Source organism: Gobio gobio, assembly GCF_949357685.1.
Source record: "Gobio gobio genome assembly, chromosome: 16".
Lineage (NCBI taxonomy): Eukaryota > Metazoa > Chordata > Actinopteri > Cypriniformes > Gobionidae > Gobio > Gobio gobio.
The window spans coordinates 48920310-48941502 of record NC_137109.1 but is presented as its reverse complement, the minus strand read 5'-3'; the positions used below and the strand labels follow the sequence as shown (position 1 = coordinate 48941502).

The 21193-nt window shown below is 38.8% G+C and overlaps 1 protein-coding gene across 1 annotated transcript in view; it reads right to left on the bottom strand.

Moving 5' to 3' along the window:
• Window positions 1–21193, bottom strand: part of fnta (farnesyltransferase, CAAX box, subunit alpha) — a 32909-nt gene that overhangs the window by 5735 nt on the left and 5981 nt on the right. The window contains exons 3-8 of the mRNA XM_079839068.1: window positions 19339–19453; window positions 16857–16961; window positions 12634–12760; window positions 12404–12552; window positions 5068–5130; window positions 4657–4834 (exon numbers count right to left, since the gene is read on the bottom strand). Of these exons, the coding sequence (XP_079695194.1) occupies window positions 4657–4834; window positions 5068–5130; window positions 12404–12552; window positions 12634–12760; window positions 16857–16961; window positions 19339–19453 (737 nt within the window). The remainder of the gene's footprint in view (window positions 1–4656; window positions 4835–5067; window positions 5131–12403; window positions 12553–12633; window positions 12761–16856; window positions 16962–19338; window positions 19454–21193) is intronic.

The following is a 21193-nucleotide window of genomic DNA, read 5'->3' as shown; positions in this document are numbered from 1 at the left end:
TCCAGTATAGAACCCCTCAGAACCATTCTAGAACTGTTGTGAGGGTTCCACTGTAGAAACTATCAGAAATAGAATAGTTCTAAAATTGGTTCTAGATTGGTTCTGAAAGTCCAACTGTAAAAACCATCATCAATATTCTAGAACCGTGAGGTTTCCACAGTAGAAACCCTCAGAACCATTTTAGAACTCTTCTGAGGGTTCTGCTGTAGAAACCATCAGAAATATTCTAGAACCATGTGAGGTTTCCACATTAGAACCCCTCAGAAATATTTTAGAACTATTGTAAAAGTTTCACTGTAGAAAACGTCACAAATATTCCATAACAATGTGAGGGTTCGACTATAGAACCCGAGAACCATTTTAGAACCAGTCTGAGTGTTCCACTATGGAAAACATCACACATGTGTACATAACCACTCTAGAACTGTTGTACTGTAGAAACCATCACAAATATTCTAGAACTGTGTAAGTTTTCCACAGAAGAATCCCTCATAACCATTCTAGAACTGTTCTGAGAGTTTCACTGTAGAAACCATCATAACGTTTCTAGAACAGTGTGAGGTTTCCACAGTAGAATCCATCAGAACCAATTTTAGAACTATTCTAAGGGTTCTAAGGAAACCATCACATCACAAATATTCTAGACCTGTGTGAGGGTTCCACAAAAGAGACATTCTAGAACGGTTCTGAGAGTTCCTATAAAACGATTAGAAATATTCTACAACCATGAGGTTTCCACAGTAGAACGTCTCAGAATCATTTTAGAACTATTGTAACATTTTTCAATGTAGATATCACCAATTGCAAATATTCTATATATACTGTATGTGAGGGTTCCACTATAGAAAGCGCTACAAATGTTCTACAACTGAGGGTTCCACAGATGAACCCCTCATAACCACTCTAGAATTGTTGCGAGGGTTCTACTGTAGAAACCATCACAAATATTCTAGAACTGTGTGAAAGTTCCAATATAGAACCCCTGAGAACCATTCTAGAACAGTTCTGAGAGTTCCACAGAAGAAAAAAGCATGAATATTCTAGAACTGTAGTGAGGGATCCACTGGAGAAACCATCAGAAATAGAATAGTTCTAATGGGTTCTACTGTGGAAACCTCACACGGTCCTAGATCATTTCTGTTCGTTTCCACAGTAGAACCCATTAGAATTAATTTTTGAGTTATTGCATTATATTTTAATTCAAAAATTATATTTTTGAACATTTATTTTGAATGTTCCACTGTCAGTGTTGGGAGTAACATTACAAAAGTAATGCATTACAGTAACATATTACTTTTTGCTGTAATGCAGTAGTTTAAGGCATCACTAATACATTTTCAGTGACTAACAGACAGCAGATAAATGGCTATCCACCTGTCACTCAAAGTGGCCACGCCCTTTTCAACTGTGAGGACTTTATGATTCTGTTCTGATCCAATCTAGAACTGAGGGTTCCAAAATATAACTGGTTCTACAATCATGTGGAGACATAATATCCACCTTACATAACTATAAAGTTTACATTTTTGTCTCGACACAAAAGAACTACCCATTTCATATCCGTGGACATTTTCCCTCTGTGTGCTTTCATATTCCTCATCTCATATGCTTGCGAGTCTGACTGCAGCTGAAAGGTTGAACCAGTTTTTTTTTTTTATTCAAACACATATGCACATGGCCTCAATTTCAAAACATAAAATCATTTCCAACTCCATCATCATTGAGGCTCAGGATGAGAAACCCACAGCAGAGAAATCTCATTAACCTCAACACAGACACAACATCCGCACGTTTGCAGAGGAAAACACAAGGCCTGTCACGCAGAAATACTCAAGAGACGAATAATACTTTCTCCGATTTTCCTGCCATCGTGGCGCAGAGATCTTTGTTGTACGGAGGCAGCCATGTAATGTTTTATATGCATTTAGTTTGCTATGGAACCATAGATCAATAATTAATTAACATCTATTAAAGTTGTGTCGAGTTAATATTTAAAGACAAGGGCTTTCAGCTAAAGACAGAATTGCAAAAGTCTCTAATTACCCGAGTTACTGGACGTGGATGATGTCTGTTGTTTTGTATGAACCACCAAACTGTGAAATATTCAACAGATTCTATAAAATATAGATATCCGTGAGTGAAACCACATGCTACAAGAGATTAAATATAGTCACTACACCAACGGATAAAACCACGTATTCTTTATGAAAACGCTTTTCATGTGATATGGGCTAATGAAATATTTATGATAAACTCATTTGATAGCGCTATACATCATAAAATGCTTCAAATTGAGTTTATTAGTTCTTATAATGTTGCACACGGGCACATTATGTGCGGTTTGCAAAGTTTTACAACAGAAGGTTTGCATCAATGATACGCTTTGATGATTATCCAACGATTTAAAACAATAAATATGCCGTTATTTACTGTAACCTCTGTAACACAGAAAAAAAAGTTTTTTGAATTGAATATTTAGGGGTCAAGCACCGACAGTGCGGAGGCTCCTTTTGAAACCGTTAGATTTCTTATTATTATTCCGCCATTGAAGTCTATGGCAGCCCATAGAACCGATTAATCTATCGACTAATTTATCACAATCATTTTCAACAATTTTACTTAAAAACATTTGATTTAACTTGCAACGTTGGCCTTCAGTAGTGTACTATTAAAAAGTATAAATGTAAACAAGCCCTTGACAAAATGTACAATTTGTAAACCAACATAACAAAAAAAAAGAGAATATCAGCAAATACTTTTTATATATAATAGTGTTGTCACGATAATAAAATGATGACTTCGATACGATACCAGACTAAAATACCTCAATACCGATAAGTTACTGAATCCATACCATGGCAAAAAACTGTATAAGTAACTGACTAATATGACAGAACTTACTATTCATTGTTTTAGGGGTAAAAAAACCTAAAAACTCACTTGTCCGGCTTGTTCCTGCCCTGCTTCACACAGAATATCAGGTCTGGCCCTTTAAGAGCTCCACAGACCAAATTCATTGTAACACCCGATTTCTCATTCAACTCTGTAAACGTTCACTAAAGACCTAAAGACATATCCGACTGCGTTTACCCGAATACTCGCCAGGACGAGCATTTTTACAGATTTTTTACCATTCAAACCCAATAATCCGTGAAACTGGCGTCGCGATCTTTAACACACTGTAACGGATTTTGCCATACTAGTGTTATTTTAGTATCTGAGATAATATATAGCTTTTGCTAATTTTTTATTACATTAAATTTTGCTTTAATTTTATTTAAAGATTTAGTAATTATGTTGTTTTGTCTTTTTGTTTTTGTTGTTTTTTGAAAAAAAAAAATGTCTGAATAGTTGTTATCCATTTTTATTTCAGTTTGGTACATCAGGTTAATGAAACAATGTTTTTTTTTAACGTCAGTTAACATTTATTTATTTAATGTAAAGAGATTTTTAATGGTTTTAGTTTGATATACTAGTAAAGTCTATATATTTAATAATATGCATCAGATAATGTTCTCAGTATTTCCTTCCTGTGACGGGGTATCCCAGACATAAGCTAAAATAGTTTACATTAAATAAAATGGAAATTAAAGTAAATTAAATTACATACACTTTGTGTAATCAAATTTGTCAGGCTATCACCAGACCAAGCTCAATTTAAGATTGAACACTGGTCTGGGGAGTCTGCTCTGTATTTTCTACTGCACAAGAGGCGTGATCAACGAGCATAATTCAAATGACTCTGTACGCAATTGGATTGTCCTTCAACCAATCAGACCACAAGAGGCGTGATCAACGGGTAATGACCCATCGCTTCTCTATCCGTCGTCGTGTTAAACCCGCCAATAGCGCGCCAGGTGGATAAGCCAGTCTGTGATTGGTTCCCGCAAAAGAGTAACAGGAGCAGTAGAAATGAATGTACAGGTTTCCAGACTGAGCTGCAGGGCGAAATCAAATCACCGGCAGATCAGGCAGGGTTTACCCAGTCTATAACCAAATAATAACCGGGGTGGAAATTGGACACACTGCGTGACTTATAAACAAGCCCAAAATACACCGGGACTCTTATTTTGAAATGTCTTTGCTTTATTATTGCAGTAGCTCATTCAAATTCAGATGAGAGAGATGAAATATGCATTCTAACAACTGTATACAAAATTACAATATAAACACAGTAAACATTGTCATAATTGATCAGTATTAGTTCATAAGCGATCGCTTGGCATAAATGTGCGCTATTCATTGATTGCACAAGCCTGATGAACACACAACAGCGCCACATTCAGGCTTTGAAAAGTGAAGTGCTCACATTTATTTAATTAAAAATCATAGCCTGAAGAAGTTTAATAATCACATTAGGCAGTAACGTGATTTATGTTTTTCCATCCCCAAAATATAAGACGCCTAAAATGATCATTAAGATGCTTGTTATACGATTTATGGTATTGAAGACTTATGATCTCACAAAACTGATCCGCAGGGATTGTTTATTCGCACACGTGCTCCAAAATACATTTTACAGTTCGCACATCTATTTTTAGTCGAGTGAAAAGCTCGCGCTGTCGAGCCCTGTTGTTCAATGTCTACTGGTATATTCAAACGTGTGAAGCCTGCATAATGGCCCTTGTTTTCTGTACGTGTGAAGTCACGGCTCACCTCCAATGCCTTGTTGAGCGTCTCTCGCTGGTCATGGCAGGAGTTGTTGGTCTCCAGAGCGTCTTCATAGAGGTCAACCAGGAAGGCGGTGAGATATGGAGAACTGCACGAGTCCTGAAGCTCGCTCACCTGCTCCAAAAGTCCAGGATATGAGGACAGACCCCCATCCTGCAGGATCCTGAGTCACAGAAACGACACGTACATCATGAGGTTTCGACATAAACAATGATAAAAAAAATTCGATGATTGCCATGGCAAACGCTATTAATGATCCATGTTATGTTTTTGTACATTCATTCAGCCTCTTCAGTGCAAACTGTACATCTTCTGTTAACGGTGAGCATCTGCCATCTGCTGGACGCATGTTTGAAAGAGAGATCAGGTGACTTTATATCTGTCTGCAGCACTCACCCTTTTAAATAGTTCCAAGCGCTCTCGTTGTGAGGAGCTTTCTTTATTTGTTTCAGTGTGTACCTAAAGAGAGAGAGAGCGAGAGAGAGAGAGAGAGAGAGAGATTGCATAGTTTTAATTGGCCATTTATACCAACCAGCAACAAATAATAGTCTTTACATGTGAATTCTGCAGAAATTGTTATTTTAAAAGCAGGTGGGATCAAATAAACATTCACATGTTGCCGTTTTTGTTTGGAGAGTTTTATGTGATTCATTTTAGCAGCGCAGCAACTCTAATGATACATTTTATATAACAATCTTTGTTAACCAAATTTTAAATGTTGTTTATGCGTGTCTGCGTGGTGTTTTTTAATATGCTTTCAGACAAACCCTGCTGAGTATTTTCTATATAAAACTGCAGTGACAGCCTCAGAAACACGGTTTGAAATTGACGGTGTTACCGCAATCATGTCAACAAGTGGGCGGGTTTTAGCATTGGGTGTAATGCAGTGGTTCTCTAAGTGTGGGGTGCACAGGTACTGCGCGGGACATTTAAAAAACAAACCAGCCAAATGACGTTGCGGGGGGGGGCATTAAAAAACATCAGCCAAGTTAACTGACATCGCATGGAAGATGTATCGGTTTATAAAAGGCAAGAGAAAAGCAGTAGATGAGCTCTCACAGACATCCCAGGCCGGTGCTGGTCATTCAAAAGCTAAATGCTGATATGATGAGGCATATCTTGCGCTCAGCGAATTGGACGCGTATATAAATCGAGTGTTTGAAGCTAAATAGACGCGAGTTCAAGGCACTCCAGGAGAAATGTCATAAAACACCACTCTGCCTCTTTTCATTTTCATTAAAAATATATATTAAACATTAATAGTCACACAAATATGGTCCAGGCAACGCCTACATTATCTTCACTGCATGTATATTTAAATATCCTAAAAAATTAAGTTCTTCTTTGAAAAAAAACTTCTTTGCCCTCAGTCAAAACGATTTGGCAGACAACAAATGATAGATTCATGACACCGAAGATCGCCCGTTAGATCTACACAAGATGAACCACTACAGGCCATCAGAGCCAGCGGCAAACGTCAGAAGGACTGGCCGAGGAAAGGCTGCTCTCGTCGGGGTTAATGAGAGCTGAGCGCCCGGTTATCCACTGAATCTCAACTCCAAAAACACAAGATAATTTTTTTTAAATAGGCGCTCTCTTTATAAATAAACCACAGATTTGAGCTTTAAACTACATTCTCACCTGAAAAAGTCTTAAAACTATTTTGTGATGCAATAGTAGTATTTTAAAATATGCAGGGTTTCTCATCACCTGATTGGTTAAGGCGGCGCGAATTGACGGCAACGTTAACATTTTTCAACTTGGGCGTCAGAGGCGAATTCGCTTAAAATGCGTGAATGCACAAAAAGCACCATTCGCGCAAGACGCTCAATTTGTGTCAAATTCACATGAGGTGGAATGGCGTCGATCATGGCGCAGGACCTCCAGACGCGCGTCAACGCGCCTTAACATTGAAATCACTCGCTCCTGATGCTCTATTCGCGTTTGGTGTGAACACAGCTGCGTTCACACCGAACACGAATAAAGCGTCAAATTCGCGTCTAGTTGGACACTTGATTTGTCCATGTGTCCAATTCACCCAAGTGGATTCAAAATGTTCAAGCGTCCAACTAGACGCGAATTTGACGCTCTATTCGCGTTCAGTGTGAACCGATAATCGAGCGTTTAAAGCGAAATAGACGCGCGTTTAAGGCGCTCCTGGAGCTGCGCCTGGATGACGGCCGCTTTCAGCGGTACTTATGCCTGTCCCGCGCCCAAGTTCAGACTTGCCAAGTTCGACTCGGGAAAACGAACTCCCGAGGACGGGAGGACACAAGCCCGGTCCTCTGCTAATGGAACAGCAGCGTTCCTGAAAATGTCACTCAGCTCGCTCTCACTCCTATATGTATATTTTAGGCTTCAATAAAACGAAATGTCATAAAACTCCACTCTGCCTCTTTTCATTTTCATTAAAAAAAATATTAAACATTAATAACCACACAAATGTGGTTCAGGCAACGCATACCTGGATCATCTTCACTGCATGTATATTTATAACAACCGAAATATAAAACACAACCATGCCTCTTTTCGTTTACATTTAAAATATATATATATATATATATATATATATTAAACACATTAATATGTGGTTCAGACAATAAGTGCATATATATGATTATCACTGTAATAAAATTTAATATGACAAAATTCAACCCAGTCTCTTTTTGTTAAATGTCAGTTTATGTGTGATCAAGAGCCATTATAAAAGTAATAAAATCCTCTAAGTTAAAGCATATGCTTTATGTGCCTGATAGGTTAACAGCAACACAATTGTCATTTCAAAATGTTTAATAAAAAAAAAATTCATTCAATTTTCATGATTTTTTGGCCACATTTTTCCATAGGTTGAAAGGGAGGCATGACCAAAAAAGTTTGAGAAGCACTGGTGTAGAGTTACATTCAAACTATTTTAAGGCATGAACACATTTTTTCACAGGAAAAAAATTATTTGTCATTTTGGTGATCAACGATTTTTAAGGGATAAAATGACTGACTACAGGGGGACTTTAACGAAAGGCATAACGTGTTAACGATGGTATACAGTGAAAAATATGCATATTTTTGAATCAACGACAAAATCCGTTTAATTTTTCAAATCAGCATAAAGCAAAACTTCACAAGCCTCAGAAAAATGTGAACCAAAACAAAAATTAGTTGTGACCATTGGTAGTTTTACACAAGAATTTTAAGAAATTATCAGACAAGCAGCTTTAAGGGATTCATTTGAGCGGCGCAGCGACTCGTTTTAAATTATATACATTTTTGCATTGTAAAAACAGGAAATTGGTAGTGCTGTAAAAGGTCAAATACATGACATCCAATCATCTTAGGGCTGTTACGATTTGACCAAAAATAAAAATCTCGATTAATTGAACATTTTACCTCGATTACGATTAATGAACGATTATTTTGTCCTCTGATTTTTTTTTTTTTTGCTTTCTTTTTTGCCCTCATAGTTCACTGATAAGGTTTGTACTGTAAATATTTTCTACTATTAAAGGTGGGATATTTATTTCTAATGAAAGTGCATTTCTTTGTGATTTTAAAATACGGTTCACTTTCAGCAGTTATTGTCTATGGGGCAGATTTCTGTTTGTAGTACATCAGATAAATTAGCACAGTAGGCCTACATTACATTTATTTGAATGCATTATTGAGAGAGTGATCGTGTGTGTGAATCAGTCATACCATCTCTATTAATTATGAAGCTGTGGTTTGTACTTCAAAGGTATTAAAATCTATAACGGTTGAGTTTCTAAGCTACTTTAGTGATAAATCACAGGACAGCGTTGACAATGAGTTTCTGCGCGTGATAATCACGTGATGTGCGAGCTTCTGTCTGAGTGTTTGTGCGTCACAATATATCAGGCTTTAGTTCAACATAATACACATCTGATGGACTAAAATCGCTTCAATGTTCAAACTGGCAGGCCTTAAAACACATACAACTGACAAAGCTTTGTGAGGACGCAAGTGAAAGTGATCTGGCTTCAGGGCGCGCGCGCTGTCAGAGACTGTGTCACAGAAAAAAACTCATGAGCCTTGAACGGAGAAGTTTTCCATAGCGTTGTTCTTGAACAGTGCACAATCGGTTGGTTAGAGGTTCTAAATTTCGGTTTCGATTACTTTTCGATTAATCGTCCAGCCCTACCTCATCCACACAAGCAGCGTGCATATGATTGGTTGTGTGCAGAGTATATGCAAATCACGCTACATTACTGCCGTTCTTGACACTTACTAGCATGAACAACACATACAGAAACAGACTGTGCATAGAGATCCATTTAAGACTCACACTCTCTTCAAAACAGAAACATTCCCTGCAGGGGTGTAACGAGATATCGTTAATCAATATAAAAATGCGACAATATGTATCGTTGATATATCGTTGACATATCGTCGATATAAAAATGCGACGATATGTATCATTGATGTATATGATATAATTAGCGATATAGAGTTGCTTTATCCAAGGCTCAACTTGCTGTATTTATAAGGTATAATTCACCCAAAAATGTCAATTCTGCCATCATATACTCACCCTCATGTCGTTTTGTTTAACTTCCAAACACAAATAAAGATATTCTTCATGAAACCTGAGAGATTTCCGTCCCTCCATTTAAAGTCCATTCTTCTCAAACTTAAAAGATCCAAAAAATGTCATAAAGGCATCGTAAAAATAACTAATGGAGTGTCTAATCCAAATCCAAGTCTTCTGAAGAGACACAGTGGCTTTATTTGATGAACATATTTAGTATGACGCGCACACTATAGTAAACACGGACGTACCGTACAGATGCTTGCATGATGCGCGAAAACAACATGAGAAGGAGTAAATGCAGAATTAACATTTTTGGATGAGCTAAACATTTCCAGTTTGGGAATAATCATTTTGACGAGCTTTGATCATCTGAAGTGCACGCGCTGCCGGAATGACACTCCTCAAAGTCAAAGCGCAAACATCATTTAAATCCCCAGATCACATTTAGTTTTAGTAGCATGATTATTCAAAGCATTTTAGATGGTTTATCATTATGTACAGTGCATTAATAGCAGGAGAGGCGGGTCATAGCGAGCACCGGGAGAGCCTGCATTGAAAACGCGAGTAATGCATGAGGGGGTTTACAGAGTTTCAGTGACATTACTACATGAAATGACTATATATAAATGTTGAATATAATGTATAATAATGCATTGGGGGAATATTTGTAGGTCCTGATAATAATACACTAATAATAATTTTTTAAAAGTATAAAAAAAACCACTTTACTTTGGCTTAAAATATAAAAATATAAAATATACATATCATATCATGAGTTCAGTATCGCGATTTACATCGAATCGTGACACGAGTGTATCGCTACACCCCTAATAGCCTGTGTGAGTTCTTGTTTTCAATGTTGATAATATGAGCAAGAACGCAATTTTTCACGAATATCAACACGATTGCAAAAGTGACATCGATTTGACACAACAGTTCAACAAACAAAAAGGTTAATATTAGGTGTGTACAAACAGTATTGTTTGCTCTATCTTTGCAATTGCTCTAAGAAAGCCACAGCATCTCCGAGCGACACACCGCTGTGTTTCATTAGAGAACGAATCTGCGGCTTTGAACAAATAAATTCATAAATACAGTCACTTGTTTTTCTTGCTGACTGAATGAATGACTCACTCATTAGGACTTACCGCCACCTACTGGTGGTTTTAGCTTAATATTTAAAAGTATCACTTCATTTTTAATATCATATTATATTTCTCTACTGAACATTTTATTTAAAACATTATTTAAGTTACTGTAATTGCATTCATTCCACCTCTGAGCAGCATTAAACTGTAAATACATCTACATGCAGCTTGCGGAGCAAAGATGGCTTTTGTTGATACTGATTTCATTTGATTAAAGTTATTGATTTAGTTTAATCTATTGCTTTATTTATTATATTAATAATTAAATTAATGGAATTTTGACAAAGGTTTAATAGGGTTAGAAAAACTTTGCCTTTCTAAAAGTAAAAAATCTGTTTAATGGGGCAAATATTGTTGCTTAAAGGGGGCACTTCACAGCTGGAAAGATGAATATGTATTTAAACTGGGTCATTTATGTAGTAGAAATGTGAAATAATTTTAGAAGTTGGTGCCTTCTAGACTGAGAAAAGCCAGAAAATGCATTTTTGGCTCATATGGATGAAAGACAACAACTCCCAGAATGCACTTGCTTCGCTGCCCTACGAGGCCACTCCCACCGGTTACAGCTCTTGCCCATCGCGGCACCGCCCCACCATCGTGTTCATTTTTATAGTAATAAAATATAGTTCAGTTAGAGAACAGACACTAAAATTAAAAACTGAACGTGTCTGCAAAATACAGCACGAGCCGAACGAGAGTCTCAGCACAAACACAGCAGGATCCGATCTCATTCATCAGAGAGTGAGGAGCTGACAGACCAGATGATTGCACAAGATTTGGTTTGTCATTGCACTGTTTTGTTGTTGTGTTTTTCATTAAGAATAATAGGCTAATGAACCCACAATTCAAGCAACCCGCCCCCGAATTGGAGCCAATTCTAAATCGAAACTAAAATGAGCACAGCCGCACAGTCATTGCATGTCCAGTCTGGCGTGTTTTCAGTTCATTCCTATGGAAGATTAACTTTAAAAGGAATTCAGTGAAAACACTCGCTTTGCTCCGCACCGCTCCATTATGAATGTCAGAGCGGCCGTGTGCATTTACATTCTGTGAGTGAGATCCCACCCTTATGGGCGGGTTGATAACATGAGGAACTAGCTCCTTCTACTGGCTGTAGTCTCTAGCATCTGGGCAAAAAAGCCTCAGATGAAGCAAAATGGCGAATTTTTAGGGTTTTTTTCCAGACATAAAATACATAAATCTCTCGTCTCAGGGGGATTTGAGGGAGGGATCATTCGAATATACTACCGGTTTCTACTGATACAAAGCTTAATGCTAATCGCTGAAGTAACCCTTTAATGAAAAAAGGTGTAGTGGAAGAGTGGAAGACAAGGATGTTAAACGCCTCAAGGGTTACGCCACTCGAAAAAGTTTGGGAACCACTAGCATAAGCTAGTTATAAATAACACAAGGAAATTTTTATAATAACAACATTATAAAACATTTTTAATGACATAATTAAGTTTCTACTTCTTTGTTTTTTAAATATAAACATTTAAATGTTGGTTGTCATAAATGGTGGATTCAAACATACATTAAATATCTTTCAACATACCTTCTGATGTTCATTCATGTTTATTTTGTGCTGTAACTAGTAGTAAAGCGGAAGAGAAGATCGGTTCACGTGCCACTTTGCTTGATCTGAGGCACATTAAAGAGCCACAACACGGTATTTATTGTTTGAATTTCATAATGCAATTGAGCTAAGAAGTAACAAATCAAATTTTAAAGCTTTAAACATTTAAAAAACAGCTTATTGCGATTTATTGGATGGGATGCGCTACAAAATTGTGTTCATTCATCAACTGAAAACAGCATAGGCTGAAAGATCGGTTCTAGGAAATTTACATAGATTTCCTTTTGAACTAAGGACAAAAAAAGTTTAAACTTTTCATTATTGAAAGTTTTTCAGAAGCTGGTGAATAATCGCGCTCAAATGTGAAAACCAAACCGAAAAGGATTTGTGATCATTGGAATTTTTGCACAAGATTTTGTATAATTAATCTTTGAGGGTTTGGTTGTGTCAATGAATAAGACTCACTGCACTTCTCTGTCGAGGATGGCCGGGTCGGAGTATCCGCTGGTGTGACTGATGACGAAGTGTCTCTGATTCCAGGCGGAGTTGTTCCTCACGTCCTCCTCTAACAGCTCCTCCACATACTCCAGCTCTCCATCCCACAGCTTATACTCCTGACACACAGAGACAGACCATGAGCATGCATGCAGATCAGCAAACACTTTACACGCCACATTGAGGCTGTGCATCTGTACCTGGATGACCCACTGTCTGTGCTGCCACGCGTGGTAGTTCTTGGCGTCTTGACTGAGAATTTCTGCTACAAACTGCAGCTCATCCGACGGGTCATTCAGCCACTCCACCACCATCCGCCTGTGATGCCTGCAAATGTGCACAAATTGTTTAACAGACAATCATTCTTCTCCGTTGTTGCAGCTCGTCTCTTCCCAGTCTGTCAGTAACAAGCCCCTCCTTCTGAAAGTGCTCTGACTGGTCGGCTGGAGCAGTGCGTTGTGATTAGTCAAGTGTTTGGGAAACATCCCGCCCCTTACCATAACTGCCAGTTTCAACACAGTACTAACTAGAGCCCGACTGATTACAGAACATATAACACAGATAAAATGCTTGTAAATGGTGTAATAAAGTAGTTTGTCCAGGAGAGCACACTCCATTGTTTGATACTGGCGACTAGGGCTGTCACTTTTGTAAAAAAATCCTGTTCGATTTTTGAGACACAAGTGTTCATTGAATCGATTCTAAAATCGATTTTAAATGACGTTTTCTTTTTCAACGCTAAATATAGCCTACGCCAATCCACAGACAACTAACGGGCATTAGGCTGAAAGTAAAGAGGGCACTTGAGACGCACAAGTCAGCAATATTTCTGATGATTTATTTTGTGCACAATGACTGAATGTGAAGTTCGTGTGGATAATAATTTAACGTAATTATTCAACCGTTGAAAATGAAACTTTAAATGAACTTAGCTTGCGAAAACAGGCCATGTGTTTTTTTTTTAATTAAACGTAACCGACACTTAGGCTATGCGGGCGTTACTGATGAAACGTGCAAATAAGGCTCTATTACAAATTATTGGACAGGAAAACAAGTCTATCAACATTTTCGGGGTCCAGAGCAGAGCGTTTTTTATTCACTATATGTCCAGCTGTTGAGAAGACGCGCTCCGACCGCACTGATGCAGGGACATTCGGGTACTTCATTGCCAGCGGCGCAAGGTGGGGGTATTTCAACTGCCAATCTTCCACCACAAAAGCGGGTCGCTGTCAGCTGGCAAAGGTGGTTCCTTTTCATAAATCGAATTTCGTTTTATAGGCTATAAATTGTTTCTTAATTTTAATCAATTGTTTTATCGACTAATATTGCATTGATTTAATAAATAATAAGAAAATATAGCATACAATGACATGGAGGCGCTGGCTCCGCGTGAACAACGGCTTAAATGAACAACTACCCTACTAGGGAACAAGCTTTAGTTGGGGCAGCCCTATAGCCATTTATTTCAGATAGACCTATAATTCCAGATAGAACAAATTCCAGCATGTCACAAAGGGCATTTCGGGTTGAGCGAGCGGCGCTGAGAGGAATGAGAAAGCTGCTCTCCATTCTGGAGGAAATAGCGCTCATTCTTTTCTACGCACACAGCATTGTCACAAAATGACCTCATGCAAGTTTTAAAAACATATGTCAACATATTAATAATACCTGTTAATAACTTTTTTATTTGTTTAATTCGTTCAAAAATAATAGTGTACATATTTGGTTAAAATCGAGTCCCTATTTACGTTTTCGAAACTTGTGTTGGTTGGTCCGATCGATTGTGCAATCGATTTTCGAACGTAAAGTGACAGCCCTACTGGCGACCCAGGTCACTGTAGTGACACCAGACAACCCTTTCACTTCAGTAAGGAGGTCACTTGGTCAAGCAGCAGCAAAGCAGTCAAACGTGGTCTCAACGGTAAGTTGCTAACTAACTTACTGTAAAGTAGGGCTGCACGATGTATCGTTTTGAAGTATATGTATCGTAGTTGATCCGTGATCCGTACGGGCAGCTGCACCCCGCTTCAGAACGCATGTGATTTGCGGATTAACTACAAAGTTTAACCATCATAGAGTGGAAGTTTATAATTTGCATGTGTTTTTAAGTCGAGTCAGGCATCAAGTGGAAGAAGACTCATTTTCTTTTGAGCTTGAACAGACATGTGCACGCAAAATGAAGTCAAAAGGCCCGTCTCTGCGGATTCATTTTGGATAATAAAGTTTATTGTTAAATACCCTGCCTCCTTTACATGTCTTTCACATCATTATCGCCACATTTGAGTGATCATTGCAAAAAATGTGTTTATGAATATATATTCTATATACAGTACCAGTCAAAGTTTTGGACACACAAATGGGAAAGTGTCTCCAAACTTTTTTTACTCCATAACATTGGTATCCCCAAAACCCATATCGTTTGGGCTCTACTAATAACTCAACCATTTTTCTGCGTATGAATTATTAAATAAGGATTATTGTGACATGTTGGTTCCAGAAGAAAACTCAAGACTACAATGGAGGCGTTTCAGGAGTTCAGAAACACAGCAACATTACACGACAGATGAACATGGAGAAAAGCATAAGTCCCCTTTAAAAAACATTGAAAAAGCTTTTTTTCAACAGTGTACTAACAAATATCACAGATTTTACACATTGCAAAACCAATGAAAAAACATTTGAACATTTGTGATGCTTATAATAATTACTCACCTAAAGGATTATTAGGAACACATACTAATACTGTGTTTCACCCTTTCGCCTTCAGAACTGCCTTAATTCTACGTAGCATTGATTCAACAAGGTGCTGAAAGCATTCTTTAGAAATGTTGGCCCATATTGATAGGATAGCATCTTGCAGTTGATGGAGATTTGTGGGATGCACATCCAGGGCACGAAGCTCCCGTTCCCAAAGATGCTCTATTGGGTTGAGATCTGGTGACTGTGGGGGCCATTTTAGTTCAGTGAACTCATTGTCATGTTCAAGAAACCAATTTGAAATGATTCGAGCTTTGTGATGGTGCATTATCCTGCTGGAAGTAGCCATCAGAGGATGGGTACATGGTGCTCATAAAGGGATGGACATGGTCAGAAACAATGCTCAGGTAGGCCGTGGCATTTAAACTATGCCCAATTTGCACTAAGGGGCCTAAAGTGTGCCAAGAAAACATCCCCCACACCATTACACCACCACCACCAGCCTGCACAGTGGTAACAAGGCATGATGGATCCATGTTCTCATTCTGTTTACGCCAAATTCTGAATCTACCATCTGAATGTCTCAACAGAAATCGAGACTCATGAGACCAGGCAACATTTTCCCAGTCTTCAACTGTCCAATTTTGGTGAGCTCGTGCAAATTGTAGCCTCTTTTTCCTATTTGTAGTGGAGATGAGTGGTACCCGGTGGGGTCTTCTGCTGTTGTAGCCCATCCGCCTCAAGGTTGTGTGTGTTGTGGCTTCACAAATGCTTTGCTGCATACCTCGGTTGTAACGAGTGGTTATTTCAGTCAAAGTTGCTCTTCTATCAGCTTGAATCAGTCGGCCCATTCTCCTCTGACCTCTAGCATCAACAAGGCATTTTCTCCCACAGGACTGCCGCATACTGGATGTTTTCCCCTTTTCACACCATTCTTTGTAAACCCTAGAAATGGTTGTGCGTGAAAATCCCAGTAACTGAGCAGATTGTGAAATACTCAGACCGGCCCGTCTGGCACCAACAACCATGCCACGCTCAAAATTGCTTAAATCTCCTTTCTTTCCCATTCTGACATTCAGTGTGGAGTTCAGGAGATTGTCTTGACCAGGACCACACCCCTAAATACATTTAAGCAACTGCCATGTGATTGGTTGATTAGATAATTGCATTAATGAGAAATTGAACAGGTGTTCCTAATAATCCTTTAGGTGAGTGTATAAGTGGTGTTTGCTAATGCCGAGTTCACACTGCACAATTTTAGGCCCGATTTTGACTCGCCGACAAATGCCCGAAATCATAGGCACGAGTTATCAAAGACGCGATCTGAGAGATTCGCCGACACCCGTGAGATATTTGGCATGCTAAATATCTGGATTAAAAATCCAATGACCTACAGTCAATGAGAGAGCAAGATACAGGGCAGCGGGAGGTTCGGGGAGGAGTTATAGACAGAATATCAGTATTTTAATAGATATATTTTACAATTCTATCAAACAGAAACAAAGCACAAGCATTTGCTTGACCAGCCGCAACAGCATCACATCGCAAAAGTATTTATTTACCTCAAACTCTCTTTGCAGAACACTATCATTGCTCCCCATGTCTCCCCAACCATTTCCTCCGCCATACAGACAATTTGGATTGTGAGTTTTCTGCAGTCAATCTTGAGCATCACTATTGCTCAAAGTTCAAACTCATTTGCACCTACAGGCTGAGGTGGACTTACCAAACTTGGTAGTTCTTGGGCTGATCTTCTATGATGGCCGTGATGTACTTCATCTCTTCTCTCAGGTCTTTATCTAGAGCCTGCAGTAAAACTCTTCTGTAGTGCCTACAGACATCAAAACACACACTTTAACACACGACACAAGTCTTGAACTTGCTTTGTAGATTTTTACAGACCGATATTGCTGATGTTTAAATATGCAACACAGTGCAGACTGTGGAATAGGGTGCATTTTATGTAGATTACAATACTTTTAATGAGCAAGGATGCATTAAAATTATTAAAAGTGACAATAAAAGACATTTACATTGTTGCAAAAGATTCCTATTTCACATAAACGCTGTTCTTTTTAACTTTTCTGTTCATCAAAGACAAACATGCATCACCGTTTCCACAGAAATATGAAGCAATAATCATAAATGTTTCTTGAGCATCAAATCCTCATATGTGAATGATTTGTGAAGGATCATGTGACACTGAAGACTGGAGTAATGATGAGAAATTCAGCTTTGATCACAGGAATAAATTACACTTTACTCAGGGCTCGACATTAAGCCGGTGCTTGTCCTTCGGACAAGTAAATCTGTCATTCACTTGTCCGAGTAAAAATTAGCTTGTCTGGAATTTTTTTCTTTTTTGTTGTAAATATAATTTATTCTGAAGCAATATCCTCACCAGTGTTCAATCAGCTTTGACATATTTAAATTTTTTCCATAATCTTATTAAATACAGGCTATGCTTCAGCTTTAATTTTATATTTTTAAATTTGATCAATAAATTAAATTAGAACAAAAAAACCTATAGGGCTGTTAAAGGTGAACTATGTAGGATTTTTGCAGTAAAATATCCAGAAACCACTAGGCCAGTGTTATATATTTTGTTCAGTTGAGTACTTACAATATCCCAAATGTTTCCAACTATTTGTAAATCGTGAGAAATTGCTATTTTAACCGAGGAACCGAGACGTGTGAGCTATGCGTGTGAGGGAGTCGCCTGTCGATGGCGTCATATCTGCGTCACCCTCGGTTTCCGGTTTTATTCAGTGAAACACTTTACTCTCACTGCAGTGTGAATCATAGCAGGTCATAGCAGCCGCTGAGCGAACGTCATAACTTCCTTTTCAACACACTCAGATATATCTAATACGATAAACAGAGTTGCGTTACCTCATACTCATGATTGGAAAAGAGGAAGTGGCGCCGGCAGCCGTGTCATAATAAAAGTCCCGCCTGCGATTATGCCATAATAAAAGTCCCGCTCTTCAATCGCTCCTGCGGCCTTGCTCAGCTCCACAACACTCGCTCCTGCTCTGCTTCACTACAGTAATGTTAATAATCGCATCCATGAACATGATTTCTGCCCGAGTCCTATCCTGACTGTTTTCCACCGGCTGTGAGGTGAAGACCACATGTCCCAAGATTCTGCGCTCAAACGTGGCGTCATCAAACTACGCCTTTGTTTTGAACAGGCGACCTCTAGTGGACGGAAAAGTTACATAGTGTAGCTTTAACAATCAAATTAAATAATTTACACTAAAAAAATACAACTGCATTAAATAATGTTATTAGATTATTTTAAATATTTTTGAATATACAAATCAAAAATGTTGGAAAGAATGTTTAAACATGAAACTAAACCGTCAGTAAGTGGTGCAGGTGACCGCCTTAATGAGCGAGTCATTGAGTCGATTCAGAGAAACGGTTGATTCATTCAAGAATCTGATTCAACTGATTCATTCAAACGCTGAATCATTCAGTAACACACTTTTGCTGTAAGATGTGTTATGGTTCTGCTGTGATCTTTCTTTGTAAATATTTTCGCTGCTGAAATCGAACAAAAACAGTGAATATTGCATCTAAACTTGTATTAATTAATTGTTTATGGAACTGTCATATGAAATCTGTGTCATTTTCAGTCGTGACGGTATTCAGGAAAATAGCACTCTTGCTCGTGTGATGTTGCTTAACTGTATCATATGTTATAAATATAAAAACACAATTTATAATTTTAACCATGTTGTGATTTCTCCTTATGAGGCTGTGCGAGCCTCAACAGCTCAACCTTGTTACCGTCAGTACGTTATACATTATACGTTATATCCACCATCGATCACCACTTACACTAATGAATGCAGAATCATTCTTGGATTTTGGTGATTCCCTGGTTATTTTTGTTATTGACGTTTTATTGTCCATCGGGCAAGTAAAACTCTCTTTCACTTGCCCCTTCAAAAAATCCACTTGTCCCAGACAAGCGTTAATGTCGAGCCCTGCTTTACTATATATTCACATAAAGAACAGCTGATTTACACTGTAATAAATTGTCCCTAATTGTACTGTATTTTTTATCAAAATGCAGCCTTGGTGAGCAGAAGAGACTTCTTTCAAAAACCTAGCGTATTAGGTTTGGCATTAAAAGTGCATCGGGCCGTAACATATTCATAATCACATTGATATGTTGATTTAAACATCATTTCTCTCACCATACTGTGTAATTGGCGGCGTTGAGTTCGATGGCTTCAGCGGTCAGTGCAAACGCTCGGTCACTCTTCTCATCGTTCTTCAGGAGCGCTCTGAACATGTCAAACACGTCTGTGACTGCAGATGACAAGACACACGTTTAACATCTGCCCTTAAAGGGGGGGTGAAATGCTGTTTCATGCATACTGATCTTTTGGCACTGTTAAAGACTTGGATTCCCATGCTAAACATGGACACAGTTTCAAAAGCTAAGGTGGACGTTTGATGGGAGTATTTCTTTGCCAGAATTAGTACTTCCTGTTAGTCATAAGTTTCGGAAAGTTTTTTTCGATCATGGGTCCGCTTGACGTCAACAGGGCGGAATTTCCTTGTATGGGCCGTACGGACAATTCTACCGGAAGAGCGCGCGCGCGCGAGAGAGAGAGAGAGAGAGAGAGAGAGAGAGAGAGAGAGAGAGAGAGAGAGAGAGAGAGAGAGAGAGAGAGAGAGAGAGAGAGAGAGAGAGAGAGAGCGCGTGAAAGCAATAGGCTACGCCCATCAAAGCGCTGGCTCGTAGCCAAATAACCCCGCGTTAAGGCAAAAGTGGATGGAATTTGCTTTTCCGGATTTTCAGATCGCCTAATACTGAAGGTTGGAGCGGTCCCAACGATAAAGGTCCCAACGTTGGAACCGCAGGCAGTGAGTAAGACTGCTTTAAATGTCTGTTTTTGCCTATGCCCATCAAGTAGCCCAAACATGACCACGTATTGATCAATGGAGCATGCGATGTATAGTGTGTACATTTGTTTAGCTGGCCACTATATGTGTATGTTTGTGTATTGTAAAAGCACTCCAAACAACAATACACAAAGAATGGGGAAATATGTTGAACTAAATAAGCGCGCTTCTTCATTCAAATGCGCTACTATTCCATGTCTTTCTATGTAAACACTAGCCTGACGCGCAAAACCAGTCCGCTTACTACAAATCATGTCTACACAAACCACGCGTAAACACACACACACACACGATATAATTAAAGTATAAATGTGTAAATAACACAAGCCGCTAAGCATATTATATAGTTAGTGTAACTTATACCACATAGAGATGTCCTGCTCTAGTTGTTTTTGCTGCTGCTCCTGTTCAACTTCAGCCTCTGGGTCTGATTCCGGATCATAGATGTATGGCTGTATCTGATTAAAAGCCATTTTTTATGTTGAATAAAGTTTTTTCCCGCTTTTAGGGATGACGCAGCTTTCAGACGCACTCAACACAGTAACAGCGGCGCGCGCTCGACATTCTTTAGCTCCGCCCACACGATACGCCCCCAGCCGCACGGCTTTTTTCAGAAAGACTCGGAACAGCGCATCTTCCTTTTATAATTATAATAAAAATAAAGACTTTTCGGAGATATGCAGGATGCAATGCTACTCTATAGGTACTCAAGATTGACATGAGACTGACTGAAACTGAGTGCCCCCCCCCCCCCCCCCCCTTTAAACGAACAACTATCACACAGTGAGCTGGACATTATCACAAAATAAACCCTGACGGGACGCACTGAATTAGTTTGTGATCATTACAGCTCACTCTACTTTATCCCATTAATTACATGACTACTAGACATGTGCCGGTAAACGGTAATATAGGGCCCTATGATTTCCGCGATCACCGAATCGCGGACGGAATCGCGGAATTGGCATATTAACGCGGAATCTATTGTTAACGCGGAATTTCCCGGAATTTGACATATTTGGAATGAAATGCGGTTTTGTGTGGGAGAAGAACGTATGTCTGGGGAAAATGCAGACCGGGGGAAGCAAATCTGGGCGACTCAACCCCTCCCGTCATTTCAGCTCCGCCTTCAAAACAATG